At 36.7% G+C, this 17,076-nt stretch overlaps 3 protein-coding genes across 3 annotated transcripts; all 3 read left to right on the forward strand.

Moving 5' to 3' along the window:
* Window positions 1-382: 382 nt before the first annotated feature.
* LOC130553719 (GTPase IMAP family member 8-like) lies at window positions 383-7,444 on the forward strand. Its single transcript, XM_057332865.1, has 3 exons — window positions 383-1,447; window positions 5,766-5,806; window positions 6,540-7,444. The coding sequence occupies exons 1-3, from the start codon at window positions 815-817 to the stop codon at window positions 7,351-7,353; spliced, it is 1,488 nt and encodes a 495-aa protein (XP_057188848.1). The 5' UTR covers window positions 383-814; the 3' UTR covers window positions 7,354-7,444.
* A 987-nt stretch (window positions 7,445-8,431) lies between these two features.
* Window positions 8,432-11,095, forward strand: LOC130553072 (CMRF35-like molecule 8). The gene is made up of 7 exons (XM_057331812.1): window positions 8,432-8,465; window positions 8,731-8,973; window positions 9,089-9,121; window positions 9,225-9,293; window positions 9,667-9,783; window positions 9,863-9,906; window positions 9,999-11,095. The coding sequence occupies exons 1-7, from the start codon at window positions 8,432-8,434 to the stop codon at window positions 10,185-10,187; spliced, it is 729 nt and encodes a 242-aa protein (XP_057187795.1). The 3' UTR covers window positions 10,188-11,095.
* A 729-nt stretch (window positions 11,096-11,824) lies between these two features.
* Window positions 11,825-15,124, forward strand: LOC130552839 (uncharacterized). Its single transcript, XM_057331470.1, has 5 exons — window positions 11,825-11,878; window positions 12,087-12,392; window positions 12,958-13,029; window positions 14,190-14,273; window positions 14,364-15,124. The coding sequence occupies exons 2-5, from the start codon at window positions 12,089-12,091 to the stop codon at window positions 14,663-14,665; spliced, it is 762 nt and encodes a 253-aa protein (XP_057187453.1). The 5' UTR covers window positions 11,825-11,878; window positions 12,087-12,088; the 3' UTR covers window positions 14,666-15,124.
* Window positions 15,125-17,076: the final 1,952 nt, after the last annotated feature.

A 17,076-nucleotide genomic window follows, 5' to 3' on the forward strand; every position in this document is an offset into this window, starting at 1 on the left:
AAACAACTTGAAGCTTTTATAAAGAAAAAGAACATTTAACAACTCGGAAAAATACCAAATAAGAACATGAAAGAGACCAAATAAAATATTATAAATACAATACAGTTAAATATTATTGATTATGATAATAAGATAAAAATAAGGAAAATTGTCCAACAACAACTTCAGATAATAAAAAAATCTAAAGAATGACTAAATACAATTTTAAATAACTTAATAAATCTAATACAAATCAATAGCAAATAAAAAGGTTAATCCTTTTGTTGGTTTACTTACTTTAACAAACAAACAACCTACCGTGAACTTTAAAGAAAATATGTGTTGTTGCTTTTATTTCTACATCCCCTCCCATCTTCTGTCTGGCGCATGCTGGGAAGTTGATCATCACATCATCTGCCAAATAAGAAAAAAATGCATGAGAAAACTATTTTTGACTTTTTTACTTCAATAAAAGCAGAAGTTCCTGTTCTTGGCAAGAACGAAGTGACACTACCACATTCAGTTGTAACCCTAACGGTGTCTTGTTTCTTAAGATGATGTTGAGGTAATTTCTGCTGCTTCCTGGACATTTGCCTACTTTGTAGATATTATGCTTTTGTGCGCAGCCTAAAATTGCACTGCGCAGGACCTACAATGAGTCTGCGTGGTCGCTCAAGCGCGCAGCTTCAGACGGAACATTGCCCTCCGTCAATTTGCAGTCGCGTTCCTCCATGCATTCGCGATCGAGTTCCAAAGGTCGGGGTTTCAGGGGAACCATCGTGCCCCACCTGCAGTACCCCTGCGCCCCCCTGGCTGAGAACCTATGAGATAAACAATGTTTTTGTCCCGTTTGCTCTCTCTTGCAGATCTGAGGATTGTGTTATTGGGTAAAACTGGATCAGGAAAGAGTTCAACTGGAAACACTATACTGAGCAGGGATACATTTCAAGCAAAACATGCGTTGCTTCCTGTCACTGGATCATGTCAGGAAGAAAAAGTTGATCTGGGTGGACGGATCATTTCAGTGACTGACACTCCAGGACTGTTTGATACATCAATGACTCAGGAGAAGCTGAAGTCTGAGATTGAGAAGTGTGTAGAGTTGTCTGTTCCTGGTCCTCATGTGTTTCTGCTGGTCATCAGACTGGATGTGAAATTCACAGATGAGGAGAAGAACGCAGTGAAATGGATTCAAGAGAACTTTGGAAAGGATGCTGAAAAATACACTATCATTCTGTTCACTCATGCTGACGTGCTGAACGATGAAACATTAGAGGAGTATGTTCAACAATCTAATGATATGAAGGCACTGATTAACCAGTATGGCAGTAGATATCGCTCGTTCAACAATAACGATAGAGCGAATCAAGATCAGGTCAGAAAACTGCTGAACATGATAGATGAAATGGTGAAGGGAAACGGAGGAATGTACTACACTAATAAGATGTATGAAGAAGCCCAGAGGAGGATTGACCGGGAGAATTTTCGACAAAGAGTAAGACAGATTGGCACAACAGTATTAACAGCTGTAGGGGTAGCAACAGTGGGAGTGGCAGGTGTAGCAGTAGTAGCAGCAGGAGGAGGAGCAGCAGTTGCAGCAGTTACAAGAGCAGCAGGAAGTGCAGAAGCAGCAGCAGGACTTAAAGTATTAGGAGAAGCAGCAGCAGCAGTAGTAGCAAAAGCAGCAGCACGTTTATAAGTAAGAGATATTTTTATTTTTATAGAAATAGTCAGATGTTGTGGGGTCACTTTGTTTTATAACCTGTATTTTTTATTTATAATTGTATTTATTTTCTGCTCCATCTAATAACCTGCCGTTTCTGATAAATTATGGATCAAAATTACAATTTAAAAATGTTTTTTTGTTGTTGTTGTTGGGGTCAACACAATGTACTCTTATTTTCTCATCGTTAGCAATGCTTAAAGAAAAATGTATAATATAATCTTCCACTTACACTGCCGATGTTTTTTTCAATGTGACACTTTTTCTGTAGTTAATTCCTATTGAATCAGTAAATTAAATATATTACCATAAATCTAGATGGGTTGATGACCTTTTCTAAAGGAAGAAATAAAACTTTTAAACAAGCAATCTCTGTGTTTCTCTACAACACCAAAGACTGCTGTTTGTTTGCTTGTTGGATGAAGACAATCCAGCAATTAGGTTGAAATAACAATCAACACAAATTGGTATGTTGATGTCTTTTAGAATGACAGAACAAAACAATAAAGCATTGTCAAATGAGAACATCATGATCTTCATATAACTATGTTGGTGTTTGTCTATATGTGCCGGTTATGTAACTAATGATTTTTTTCCCATTATTTCATTATAATGGCAAATGAGGAAAAGTTTCAAGAACTTACAGGAATTCTCTTAAAAAGTCCCAGTGGCTACACTGTCAGAAACTGAATTCAATGCATCTATGGAAACTGCTGTGTAATAGCAGAAGTGAATTGCTATTGAAAGTAGGTGTGCACACAGGTGACTGTTCGAAAATACAGGAAAGCCCTAAAAACTTCTAGATCCACCTACTTTTCATCACTAATAGAAGAAAGCCAGCACAACCCTAGGTTTTTATTTAACACAGTGGCTAAATTAACAAAAAATAAATTGTCAGTGACTTCTGGTCCTGTATATCAGCATAGCAGTGATGAATTTATGAACTACTTCACATATAAAATCCAAGATATTAGAGAAAAAATTATAACAATGCAATCAGAAGTGAAACCCGCTGAACAAACTAACTACAGCGCCCTTAAGGAGAAAATGCAATTATTTTATACCGTAGATCAAGATGAGCTGTCTAAAATTATTAGATCATCTAAATCAACAACATGCATACTAGACCCTATACCTACAAATCTACTGAAAGAGATGCTCCCAGAAATTATAGATCCTCTTCTTGGTATTATTAACTCATCTCTGACATTAGGACATGTGCCTAAAGCATATAAGGTGGCTGTTATAAGGCCCCTTGTCAAAAAACCCCAACTCGACCCTAGAGAACTAAGGAACTACAGGCCTATATCGAATCTACCTTTCATATCTAAAGTTCTGGAAAAAGTAGTTTCAACTCAATTATGCTCCTTCCTCCAAAGGAATGACATCAATGAAGAATTCCAGTCTGGATTTAGAGCATGTCACAGTACAGAGACTGCTTTGATCAGAGTTACAAATGATCTGCTATTGGCGTCTGACCGAGGTTGTATCTCGTTATTGGTGCTGCTAGACCTTAGTGCTGCATTCGACACCATTGACCACAGCACACTCCTACATAGACTCGAAAATTACGTCGGCATTAAAGGAATAGCTTTGAAATGGTTTAAATCTTATTTATCAGACCATTTTCAATTTGTAGCAATAAACAATGAGGTGTCACGCAAATCGCAAGTCCGTACGGTGTACCACTGGGCTCAGTCTTGGGGCCTCTTGTAAAAAGGTTCCAATAAAAAGGAAGGTAGGAAACAGGGTCGGCGTGGCTGAGAGGAAATTTTAATGTTCAAAACAAAACACAAAGTAAAAGGAAATAATATTTAAATGCCTCCAGGCAGAATCTCTCGCTCTCTCGTTCCTTCACGTTCTCCCGCTCTTTCAGTCTCTCGCTCGATCGTTCCTCTTTCAGCTCAGCCAAACTCTCCTCTCCTTTGTTCTCCCCTCCTGCTGGTTTTTATCCTCTTCTCGCCAATCACTGAAACAAGAGACAGGTGTTTATGATCAGCCTTTGACCTACTTATTTCCCGCCGGTTTCCTGCCCCTCTCTCCTCAGACTTCGCTAAACCATGCTCCCCTCGCCACACCTCTGCTCTTCGCATTATACATGATACCTCTAGGAGATATAATAAAGCAACACGGAGTTAGCTTTCACTGTTATGCTGATGATACTCAACTTTATATTTCCTCGAAGCCTCATGAAACACAGCAGTTCCATCGAATAATGGAATGCATAGTCGATATAAAAAACTGGATGAGTAACAACTTTTTATTACTGAACTCGGAGCAACAAGATGAACTACTGAAGTGCTTCTACTTGTCTTCTCCTGGTCCTCCTTATATGTCAACACAGTGGAATGGATTCAGATAAACTTTGGAAAAGATGCTGCACGTTTCATCATCATTCTGTTCACTCATGTCGATCAGCTGAAGGGTAAAACCTTAGATAAATACATCACAGAGAGACCAGATTTACAGGATCTGATTCACACTAACTATAAGGGTAGATATCACGCAATAAACAACAACAACAGAGGCAATAAAGATCAGGTCACAGAGCTGCTAAAAATGATGGACGACGTGGCGAAGGAGAATCGCGGAGAGTACACCAATGACATGTATGAAGAAGCTGAAAGATGGAGAACATTTATGTTTTCTAAAGAGGGACGAACAATAGAAGATTTAGCAGTAAACCAAACAGAGAGTCCAGATGAAGCAGGAGCAAGAGTAGATACAGAAGCAGCAGAGAAAGCGAAAGAAGATGAAGGACAGCAGAGAGGATTATTGGGAATGATCAGTCAAACAGTAAGAAGGACACAAGCTGACTGTACCATTTCATAGACCAGGGGTTTTCAAAATCACAGACAGTATAGGCTCTCTTTGACCCTCATGACACCCCTGAACAGACTGTGATTGTGATGAAATACCATGATGGCACATGAAGTCAAAAATGCCTTCACTGTATAATAAACAATGCATAAAGGTATGCGTATGTGATACCATTGCTACAAATGATCAGGCTTTTTGTAAACAAAGTTTACTTGCAATTGACCTACTGTAAACATTTGTTTTGTAGTGTTGTTTGAGGTGGGAGTGGTAACACAATCATGCAAGTGGCTGTGGCTATTACATTGGAACTGAAAATCAGAATTATGCTTTGATCATAAATTTATGTGCAGTGCAGATATCATTTACATTTAAGCATTTAGAAGAATTAGAAGTATTAGAGAAGAATAATGATGTCTTCATTTTAAATCAATTTCATTGCTATTGTCATGTTTTTCAGTCTGTTTGAAATTGTTTTTGCGGCTGTGTTTAATATATGAGAAATAAAATGAATTTTAATTTCATCAGATAGTTTGGACCAACACACGTATGCATTTTAGAGTGTTTGTGTAATTGTATTGTCAATTATTAATCAAGGTTTATGACAATCCATTTTACGTATGGATAATAAAGAAGGATTCTGAACTTTGAACAATAAATTGTATAACAAACGTTAAGGACCTTTGAGCCCTACAGCATTAATCCCGTTTGGAGTGCATTCACAAACAATGTGGTGCTTTCATACGTTTCTCTCAACGTCTCGTGATTTCTTCAGAACATCTAAATGTTTGGTAGGATCACTTTGTTTTTTCATTTTGTGATATGAGTGTTATTGTTACTTCCACATCAAATCCCATTCTTGCATGTCATATCAATTCTTTTTCTATAAATATCTCCTAAAGATTTAATCTCACATATGAAGTTTGACTATTAGATCTTCTGAAGTGTGCATGTTTTTAACATTTAATACTAGATTTCAAACCCTTGTGCTGTGTGTCTCTGTCGTATTCACTGTGTTCTGTATGTAAAATAAATGTTACCTCATCTGTTAGAGAGTGTGATTCATTCCTCACTAGATTACCATGTGCATTGCTACAGCACTTTATATTAATTGTATATCCTTCGTCGATGCAGAATGAAACTGGATCAGGACTGCAGGCTCGAAGGAATCCACCATGTCAAAAAGTAAAATTTTATTATTTTTATGTTTATTTTAAATCAAAACACTTAAAGGATCCGACTTAACGTACTGTATCGAAAACAGTTTCGCTCGGTTTCACAGACAAGGTGTAAGGCTATTCCCAGACTTAAAGGAATGTTTAAGCTTTCTAAACAGAAAATAACTGCCCTGACATATTCAAAAATATGTAAGTGATATTGCTCTTTCTCAGGATGCACACCAGTAATGTTTCTTCTAAGGCATTTTTATAAAAGCTTTAGTCACAGTCATAGTCTTAGCTTAAGCTGTGAAACTGGCCTTTGTACATTTGGTACATCAGATCGGACTGTTTGTGCTCACACATTTCTCTCTCTTTTTCTCTTTCAATTGAAATGTCTCTTGAATTTGTTCAATCTCAGAGCGCAGACGAAGCATGGAAGACCCCCTCGGTACGTAAATCTTAAAAATTCAAATTTGCTTGCGATCCTTAACTTTACTGCTTTGTTAAGAGATCTCAGCGAGTGTAGTGGAGAATAAAATACTTGTGTTTCAATCACACAAAATGGCCTGCTCACTTCTGAACTTTGATATGGGTAGGGCACATGCACGCTCTGTCCTACCTTTGAAAAATAACTCAGCCAATGAGAGTAAATGTGGGCGGAGCAACGAGATTTAGAAGCACTGAAAAATTAAGGGTTGCACTGTAATGGCTAATGAAGATATAGCTAAATATCTTTAAATGAAGATAAATGTATTGTGGTCCATATAAATATGTGATTGTTTTGTTATGTTCATGTACATTTTTATTTACTGTAAATATGAAATATTTTAAGTAAGTGATTTGCTACTTGTAGATCTGAGGATTGTGTTACTGGGTAAAACTGGATCAGGAAAGAGTGCAACTGGGAACACAATACTGGACAGAAATGCCTTTGAGACTGATGATTTCATGGATTCAGTCACTAAATCGTGTCAGAAACAAAATGCAGATGTGCGTGGAAGAATCATCTCAGTGATCGACACTCCAGGACTGTTTGATATATCAATGACTCAGGAGGAGCTGAAGTCTGAGATCGAGAGGTGCGTTGACATGTCTGATCCTGGTCCTCATGTGTTTCTGCTGGTCATCAGACTGGACGTGAGAACCACAGAGGAGGACATGAACACAGTGAAATGGATTCAGAAGAACTTTGGAGAAGATGCTATCAAATACACCATGATCCTGTTCACTCACGCTGACGCGCTGAAGGGGAAAACGTTAGAGGAGTATGTCAAAAAAAGTCAAGCTTTGAAAAAACTCATTCCACAGTACGGCGGTAGATATCACGCGTTCAATAATAGCAGCAGAAGGAATCGAGTTCAGGTCTCGAAACTGCTCAACGTGATAGATGAAACGGTGAAAGAGAATGGAGGACAACAGTACACTAATGAGATGTATAAAAATGTCCAGAAGAAGATTAAAAAGGAAAATGATAAACAAACAGCAATAGAGTATGGAACGAAAGCATTAACAGTATTAGGAGGAACAGTCGCAGCAGGAGCAACAGCAGGAGCAGCAGTAGGAGCAGCAGCGTTAGCAGCAGGAGCAACAGCAGCAGGAAGTGCAGAAGCAGCGGCGCTTGCGGCGGCAGCAGTAGCAACAGCAGCAGCGCTAGCAAAAGCATCACGTCACTAAATAGAGGACATCTGTGTTTGTATTGATCTTGCTTTTTTACTTTTATATTTAAAATGGTGTTTATTTTCTACTTTTCACTTTTGAGGGTTGTTTCAGATAGGCCTACTTTAAGGTTGTAAAATGGAAATAAATTTTTTTTATTGTGTTTTGTTCATGGTCGAAACACTGTGTACTCGTCTTTTTTATGCACCATTGTTATTAATGCACAAAGAAAAATGCCTTCATTCTCTTTAATAAATAAGAAAAAAACCTTTTAAACAAACATAGTCAAAAAGTTTTGTTACTGTCGTGTTTCCATTTAAGTTTTCTTTTTGTTCTCCAATTGACTAAGAGGTGAAAATGTTAAAATACTGTAACCATACATTGAATAAACAGTTTTTTAAGCCATTACCGACATCTTTACCACCATCTTTGGGTGTGTTGTTACTCAAGCTGGATAAAGTCCAGATAGCAGTAAGCTCTTATCACACCGTTTTATGTATCCTTTGTGTTCCATAAAAGAAAGTCTTTGAAAAGTTTCACTTCTTTGTGAACTAAACTACAAAATTTTCTTTCATTTTGTTGTAAAATAGTTTGAGATCATTAATAGTGGATATTTAATAAAAAACCTTGCACTGCAGGTGATCTCTCAGATAACTACCAGGTTTGTGTCATTCCATCACATTGTACCGGTTAAGATTATAATATGTCTCAATACAGGTTTTAAGAGAAAGTGCGAGCATCATGGGTGTATATATGTGTACATTAAGAGAGCAACTATACTGTATGTCAGGTGTTATTGTGGCAGTCTACATTTACCCAGAATTGTCTGAAGAAGTATTTGTGCATGCATTGGTAAGGGACACTTTCTAAAAGCCCCATAAAAGCCTGGGCAACCAGTTGTGATTGGGGTTTGAGGCCCCCTGCTGGTCAAATGATTTTGAATCATAATCGATCTGCCACAGAAGGGAACAGAGAGAGACGGATTATTAAATTAATAAATACAGAGTTATTTGCTCTGAACAAGGAAGTGAGAGGAGAGGTGAGAGACAAAGATTTTTACATTTAACAATCCATCAGAATTTCAAAAGCCTTCAGCATGTGGAGGGGGATTTATTTCAGCATAATTACAGGTGAGCTCATATTTATATAGATAACAGTCAACAGATGCTTATAATCACTGCACAATACTAGACTATTGATATCAATAACAAAACGTGTTTTCATCAACTAGTGATTATGCTTATAATGGCTGTGCACTAGAAAAATCACAGTTGCAAATGTAAAAATGCTACTGTATTTCAGTCTGCTTACTGGATGTTGGCTGTGCTGTCACTGAATTTATTGGATATGAAGGAAAAAACATTTCTTTTCAACTCACATACCCAGCGATCTAAGAGAAACACGACAAATACATTGACAGGTCAGACGGTTTCTTCTCCAAGAAACTGGTTCAGACCTCTCAAGCGAACCGGTGGTTCAGAAACGGACGAGTCGCTGTGTTTGACAACACCGCTGCTCTCAGGTTTATTGTCTTCATTTCTGCATTGATGACAGAAGACTCTGGATTGTACTTCTGTGGGGTGGATGTTAAACTGCAGGTTGATCCTGTTTCTGAAATACAAATAACCGTCAGGAAAGGTGAGAATCATTGAAATCTGTCTATTAATCCCCATATCATCGGGCATTTTAAGTGCAAAAGTTGACATGATTGAATGCAAACATTTTAAAGTATGTCTTGTCTTCCTTTGCACAGGTGAAAGCCAGAGACCCACAACACCACAGAAAGGTATCAGTTCTGCGAATCACACAGATGTTTTTATTGTTTACTAAATAATGTCAATAAAGATTTCTTCTATTCTCATTGTTTGTTTCATTGTTTCTGTTTTCAGTGGTTATCAGCAGCTTGCAGAGTCCTGCAACTATCACTGTACAGAATCAGGCTAATAACAAAAATCAGGGTACATTTTTATATATTTATCTATCCGTAGCTTTCCATTGCTTGTTCAAACAATTTGTTATAGCTCATCTTTTATAAGCAATCATTTCTGTCTTTGAATGTCATGTTTTAATGATTATTATTAGTTCTGATGTCATCACCAGTCCTGTGACTGTCACAAAACATCAGGGCTCCTAAACACCGTTGTGTGGTTGTGCTTGTAACACACTATTTGTTGTTTGCTGTTTAAACATAATAATCAGATTTGCAGACGTAAGTTTTCCTCTTTTATCATTCTTCTTCTTCTTCTCTCTCTTTCTGTCTGTCTGTCTGTCTGTCACAGATGCATTTTGTTTGTTTGCAGGTGTGTCAGGTTTTGTTTCTCTTTTCCCCAGAATCTCACCTCAGGTTTGTGGCGGTGCTGTGTCTGGTGTGTGTGTGCGCACTTTTGTGTGTGTGTCCTTTTCTCCTGTCTAAAGTTTTAAAACGAGTCGGCGCTGGTAAGCTGTCAGGTGAGGCTCGACTTCCTCTTCTCTAATGAAAGATGAGAAAAACACCTGCATTTGAAATAACGAAGGTTTCATTCTCCAGTTTCAGTGTCTTATCACACTAGAAAGATCTCAGGGCAGGTCGTGGTAAGACTAGATTCTTTCACATTTATAGTTTTACGCACATTAATATTGGTAGATATAATAATAGCTGTCTTACTGAGATGTGTGCTTTACAGGATGAATATGTGACGATGAGCCCAGTTGTCCTTTCAAACTGCTTACAAACATCTCACAGTGATGGACGTTCTGCTGTAAATGACGTGAACACATCCACACAGAACACAGAAGCAGTCGCTGACGTAGATCTAGACCGCACAGATGCTGTTCCTGCATTAACTCAAGGTCTGGATGTAGATCAGATCTAAACAAAAACTGATATGCACCCTTTTCAAGAGTCAATCTATCAGGATGTTGATCACATGTCTGACTGACTACAGGATCTTCATTAACAGCCAATGCAAATTCTTATTTAATTTTCAGTTTACGTTTACATTTATTCATTTAGCAGATGCTTTTATCCAAAGCATTTTCATTTGAGAGCCAACAATAAGCACACAAAGTGAGAGGAAAGGGCTTTGTTAAATAATGTTGAACAATCTGAGCAAACTTTACTCTTCTCTACTAGAACAGTTTATAGTGGTTTCATTTATCTGAACCAAATTTGAATGGTCGTCCTGAATAAACTTCCATAATTAATAAAGTGTTTAAATTACTTTCTTAAAATCCATTTCACAAACTGAAACTGAAGATTTACGACAGCATTTACTGTTTTAAGATTATAAAGGGGGCGTCTTCACAACACTGTTTTTAACTAAATGGCCTGTGGGCCAGCCCTCTTCAGCCGGCGGAGGGGGCGGGACTTTATGTACTGATAATTCAAGACACCTGTTAAGAACTTTAAAAGGTGGAGCTTCCTGAAGAATGGGGCTTATTTTGTCTGTTACCCCTTTGTTAGGCCCTTTGCTTTGTTTTAGATTGTCCCTTAGTTTCGTTTATGGATTTAAATTCATGCATTTGGCAGATGCTTTTATCCAAAGCCACTCACATTGCATAATAATATACATTTTGTGCAATCCCTGGGATCGAACCCATGACCATGGCGTTGCTAGCACCATGCTATAACCACTGAGCTATAGGAAAGCTTTACTTATGTGCTTGCTTATTTTTGGTTTCTGATAATTATGTCCTTTATTTATCTTATTTCGAATGGAACCTTTTTTATTTAATTATGTCCTTTAATGTTTATTTCGTAAATAAATATTTTCTGCTTTAACTTGTGCTTATAGTCTCCCTCATTTGCCACATCTTTGAGCCGGCCGTGACAACGATTGAAGTGTTTTGGGGACATGTCTGCGTCCAAATACCCCCACTTGCGTTCTTTGCACTTGACCACTTGACTACTTTCATCACGTATTTCCTGTTTTTAAAGTGTGAAGATCCCAAGGTAGCATGTAGTATTTCTAACCCATTGGGTCACACATAGCAAGTGCAAACATGTAAGGTTAATTAATGTGGTGTGATAGTATGTGATAAAAAGCAGTTTTACAAAATACATAACTCTCAAGTTTTACAAAAAAATGATGTGTAATATCTAATTATATAGTCAAGTCACCAACTATTGGCCATGCAAGTATAATAAAGCATTTCTAGTCTTTTCCTAAATCTGTACATGAATGGGGATATTTTTGACAATGTTGTTGTCTATGAACTAAACCTTAAAAAAAAAAAAAAGGTAAACCTTTACATTTGAAGTACATTGTTGTCATATAAATCTACCCCAATGTTCAGTTCTCACATTTAGGGCATTAGTGATCACTATAGAAACAGGCCTGTTAATTAAAACGGTTTGTAATTTAGTAGTATTCACACCTGCACATAGAGAGTGTGGCTACACATCACACGTAATGCTGGAAAAAGATGAAGAAAAGAGAAGTAGATACTCCAAAAAAAACCCCAAAGATTTAGTGGAGAGCCTGTATTGTTTATGAAAAGTCCTGCAGAATGAGAAACGCTTCGACGTGTGCTTTTTTAGTTGTCCTGTCTTGCATATTTACAAGTAAGTAAACATTTGTTTATCACTTGTACAAGATCTAATTATTTTCCAAGTTAACAACTCATTCTTGCTAAAAATTTTATAGAAAATTTGTCCCAAATTTTGCTCATTTGTTTCGTGAACTATAGTTTTAACTGTTCATATTTACCTTAAATATTTATATTTGTAGTTGTGATGTCATATCTTAATGTCTGGTTCTCATCATCTCCAGCCATGTCTTTGCAAACTGTACATGCTCCAGCCGGTGGAAATGTCACCATTCATTGTTTGCATATACTGGCCCACGGCAACATCAAATATTTCTGCCGTGAGACGTGTGACGGGAAAAATACTCTCATAATATCTGAAAGAGGCAGGAACCCAACACACAGAGACAGATACTCACTATATGATGAAGGATCAGACTTTACAGTCACCATCACTGATCTGAGTTCATCAGACAGCGGTTCTTACATCTGTGCAGTCCACAGACTCTTTATAGACACGTACGGTTATGTGAAGCTTCATGTGACCGAGGGTAAGTTATTCATCTAACATACCTCAGGATTTGAAATGTTCTTGTGCTCACCTCTCAGATCAGATGAAAGGATTGCACACTTATTTTATCACCTTCATGTTCTGTCAAAGCCATGTTAAGAAGAATGAAATGGGTCTTACTGATGACTGATGTTCTGCTTTTTGGATATTCCACAAAATATCAAAAACTGTTTTAGAACATTAAGCAAGATGACAGAAAAATGTCAGAAAAAATGTAAATATGAAGACTTGTAATTTTGTATGTAACTTTGAATGCTGCTGCTTATCATAAACTTTAAAATTGTTCTTGTTCTATGAACACCATGCACTACTGTTTACCTTTTTTGTGTTTTTCAGTTTTTCTTATTTTCTCCTGTAAAGCTGCTTTGGAACAATGCACATTGTGAAAAGCGCTATATAAATAAAATTGAATTGAAATGAATTAAAATACTTTACAAGTTAAAATGCCATCATGAGTTTATAAAAGTGTTTGTATAATAATGTTGTTTATTATCATTGATTGTGTTTCATTGTTTATAAACGACAGATCTTTTGTTTCTCATCAGCTTCTACATTAATACCTTTTCCAACAACTACAACCAGACAACCTGCGAGAAGATCTGCTAGAACCACAACAGGTAAAAATACATCTGAAATGAAACTGTAACATCCTCTCTGCTCTGTGTTGCTCTGCTGTTGAAGGACGATGCCTACTTCTTCTTTTTAAATCAATATACATATACCATAACCGTGTACTTCAGTCGTGCATTGTAGGAAATACTTCATGCTGGATCTTTACAAATGCACTGAAGCCCTCACTCTCCAACATTGAAAACGACTGTAAATGTTTGATCAGGTCCACTCCAGCCTCTTCGATGTCCTTAGCACTTGCTAAAATTGAAATAAAAATGAATAATAAATTCTGTGTTCATTTTTTTATTATGCTGTATAGCTCTTTATAGGATTTGAGGGCTTAACAATTGTGTTATTTAATGAGATGCAAAGAATTTTTAGTGATTATTCACTGTGAAACACATACCTTATAAACACCAGATGTTTTGATTTACAGTTAAATCAGTTATAGACACTGGTTTCTGAGTTTACTTTCCGATCAACACCCCCTAGTGGCGACAATGTTGTTAAGTTTTGAGACGTTTCGAAATAGTAATGACGTAACGAAGCCTCGTTTGCAAAAAATTACATGACTTGGCCAGTTTGATACGTGCTTCGAAGCACTGATTCGATACAAAAGGTTCAATACGGGTTTCGAAAGCGCCCATCACTAGTGTTACTTACCTGTGGATGTTACCTGTTTACACCTACCTGTGGATTTATACCTGCCTGAAAGTGTTACAGAATCTGTATATGTTTTACATTGACAAGTCGTCGATTTGTTGCATTGATTAATCGACTAATCATTAATAGACTGTAAAAAAAACATGTAAAATACTGTAAAATGGCAGTTTTTCCAAAATCACATGGTTGTTATGTTTAATGTCTTTTCCTGTAATTTGATGTATTTTTACCATATTTCAAAAATAAGTGAAAAATCTGTAACGGTCAAATCCTGTAAAATTACAGTTTTTTACATTATACATGAAAACTGTAAAAATAACAGTAAAATTAGTTTTTTTACGGCGTATGCCTGTTTTGCACTACAGGCAAAAGCACTTCACAAAAAGATCAACCGTGTTTTTTTTCTACAGAACATGAAGTCCATTCTGTCTTACTGTTAAGGCTAAATTATTACAATTCTATTGGGAGTTCACTGGGAATCATAACAAACGTTGTTTTTTAGTGATCAGGAGAACATCATTGGAGATCAGAGAATCAATCCCAGTTACAACAGAATCAGTAACCGCAAGGAGAGCAGCAGTGTCTGGTAAAACACTTACACATCATCCAAAATAGTGGTAGATTCACATAAGATTTTAATAGTAAGTGTGTTTCATTTGTGTGTTTGTATCCTCAGATCTCTGGGTATACGTGGGTTGTGCTCTCGGCACGCTTGTGTTGATTTTTATTATCATCTTCTTGGTGTTTATCAAACACAAGTCTAAACAGAAGATGTGCCCCACATCATCAGCTCTTCATCATCCTGATGTTCTCAGTTACACCACGCTGAACTTCACTTCACGATCGGACAGTCTGATGTACTCCACTGTTCTCTTCAGAAAAGAACATCATAAGAACACTGAGAGAAAGTGTTCACGTGACCCAAATGAACGAACCTCAACACTTTATTCATCTGTTCAGACAACAGGAATCAAATAGATATCATCCAAATCAAATGATCCATTCAAACAGATGTGTAGATTATCTTGAACTTTTAATTTGTAAAGATTAATTTAGAATTTGTTCAATGCTCTTTATATACTGTACACTTGGCACTGCTTTAAAATGGCACATTTAGCTTTTCATTAAAATATGAATATGATCTTTCACTTTTAGGAACATTTGAGGATTTTATTTATGCAAAATCAACGATTATTGGTTTGGTTTGAGAATTTCAGTTTTATTACATTTTTCGGTGATCTTTGCTTCCAAATCACACATGTTTTGCATGTCTGCATTCTAACCCGATCTTGTTGGGATATTTTCTTAGTGAGGTTATGCTACTACACACCACCAGAGTGAGCCACGATGCTCTAGTGACTGGTAAAGGTGAGTAGTGAAGCAAATCTGATTTGTTGGGCAGAGGAAGCATGGCCTGTTTGTCTCTTGGGTCTTTTGCACAAGGATTATAAAGAAGTAAAGTAATAAAGATTAGTGTTGGATTTGATTCTACTCTTCTTCAACTTGTGGATCAACTTGTGTATAGACTAACTACTTCTCGCCATGAATATAACCTTAGATGCTAGAATGGTGACAATAAATAAATCAATTCACTCAGTATGGTTGATGCTGTTATACCATAAGGTGAACTTGAGTAGCCTACAACACATTTCTAGGGCAAAATTCCTTTTGGTCCTGAAACAAGATACCTGACAATCACAGCTTGTACCCACTGTTGGGTGAAATGGACAAACCCAACTGTTGTTTTGAATTTACATTTAGTCATTTAGCAGATGCTTTTATCCAAAGCGACTTACAAAGAGTTAAGGGAGCAATAAGTGATATGTCATACAGGAGCAATAATACAATAGGTGCTAATATAAAGTTACTGGTTTCAGCTAGACCACTACACTGTCAGAAAAAGATTTGTACCTTTAGGGGTACAATGGCTTGTCACTGGGGCAGTACCCTCAAAGGTACACATATTGTACCCTTCACATGGATACCCAGACAGCAAGCAACCATTGAATCAATGTAAACAAATAGCTGATTGGTCAATGTTAATTGTGTTGAATCAATATCACTTTTGCACCTGCAATTAATGTTGAAACAAATCACCATTATTGTGATCAGTGTTTGCTTTAGTTGGGCTCTTGACTCTTGAGCTTAATGTGAAGTTTTTTTTTTTTTTTTTACTGTCTAACACATATGTTGTGCCAAAGAGAATTAAAATCAGTGGCATCAGGAAGTGATCGTTATTTCATCACAATGAAGTTCTGTAAATTACTTTTGAGTGTCTTATGTTTCTATGTGAATGTGGAGTTATGATACAGTTTAAAAAGATTGAAACAGTTTTATGGACAATTTACAGAATAAATGATTTTCACAAAACTGTTACATTTCTGAATCAGTTAGACATGAAGAATCGGTGTATGAATCTCAACAGTTTCTGTAAATCTCAAAGATTTACAGTTTCACTTCGATTGTGGTCAAGGTTGTACACATAATGTAAATACTTTTTCATGTAAATAGTGTTGTAGTAGTAAAATACAACATTGATGATGGAATTAGCAAAAGTAACTTTTTAAGTAAATGATTCTATGATCATTTACTTGCATGTATGACTTTCATTCTTCTGCAGAACACAAAAGAAGATATTTTGAAGAAAGCTGTTAACAGAAAACCAATGGTACCCATTGGCCATTGTGTTTAAACAATGGGCTTGTTAAGCCTGACGTCACGCACCACCATATAGAAGGTCATATACTGTTTCCGGGTCCAAACGCTCAATAAGATGCTATAGGCGAACAACAAAAAATGCTAATATACGCTCATGGCGAGCTGTAAAACCACCATAAAACCGAGATCCTAACCTTTATCTTCGTAACTAGATCCCACATTGCCAGAAATGTATTTTTCATAATTTATTCAAATATTGATGACGGAGATTCTGTGAACCTGGTGACTGTAGTGTATACTTTGAGTTAATAAACAGCTGTTTATTAACCAATTTTGCTGTAGCCCCGCTTGAAATGAATAAGCTTGGACCCGAAAACGGTATTCCTCACATCACCACTTAACAAGCGAATTGAAGTTAATGGGTACCAGTGGTTTTTGGTTATCAACGTTCTTCAAAGTATATTTTGTGTTCTGTACAGTCATACAGGTTTGAAATGACAAGAGGGGGAAAGTAAATGATGATGGAAATTTCATCTTTGGTTGAACTATCCCTTTTAATTCATAAAATCTAAAATCTAAAAAATCTAAAAAAATCTAAAATCTAAAAGTAATGCACACACCACCACCTTGAATCTGAAAGTGGGTTAACCCACATAAACCAACGGCAATCCTCCAAACACCTCTTTTTTCAGCGCACTTGAGGTTTACCAGTGTAGTTTCACTTTGGTTAC

This window comes from Triplophysa rosa, linkage group LG4 (genome assembly GCF_024868665.1).
Source record: "Triplophysa rosa linkage group LG4, Trosa_1v2, whole genome shotgun sequence".
NCBI classification, from domain to species: Eukaryota; Metazoa; Chordata; class Actinopteri; order Cypriniformes; family Nemacheilidae; genus Triplophysa; species Triplophysa rosa.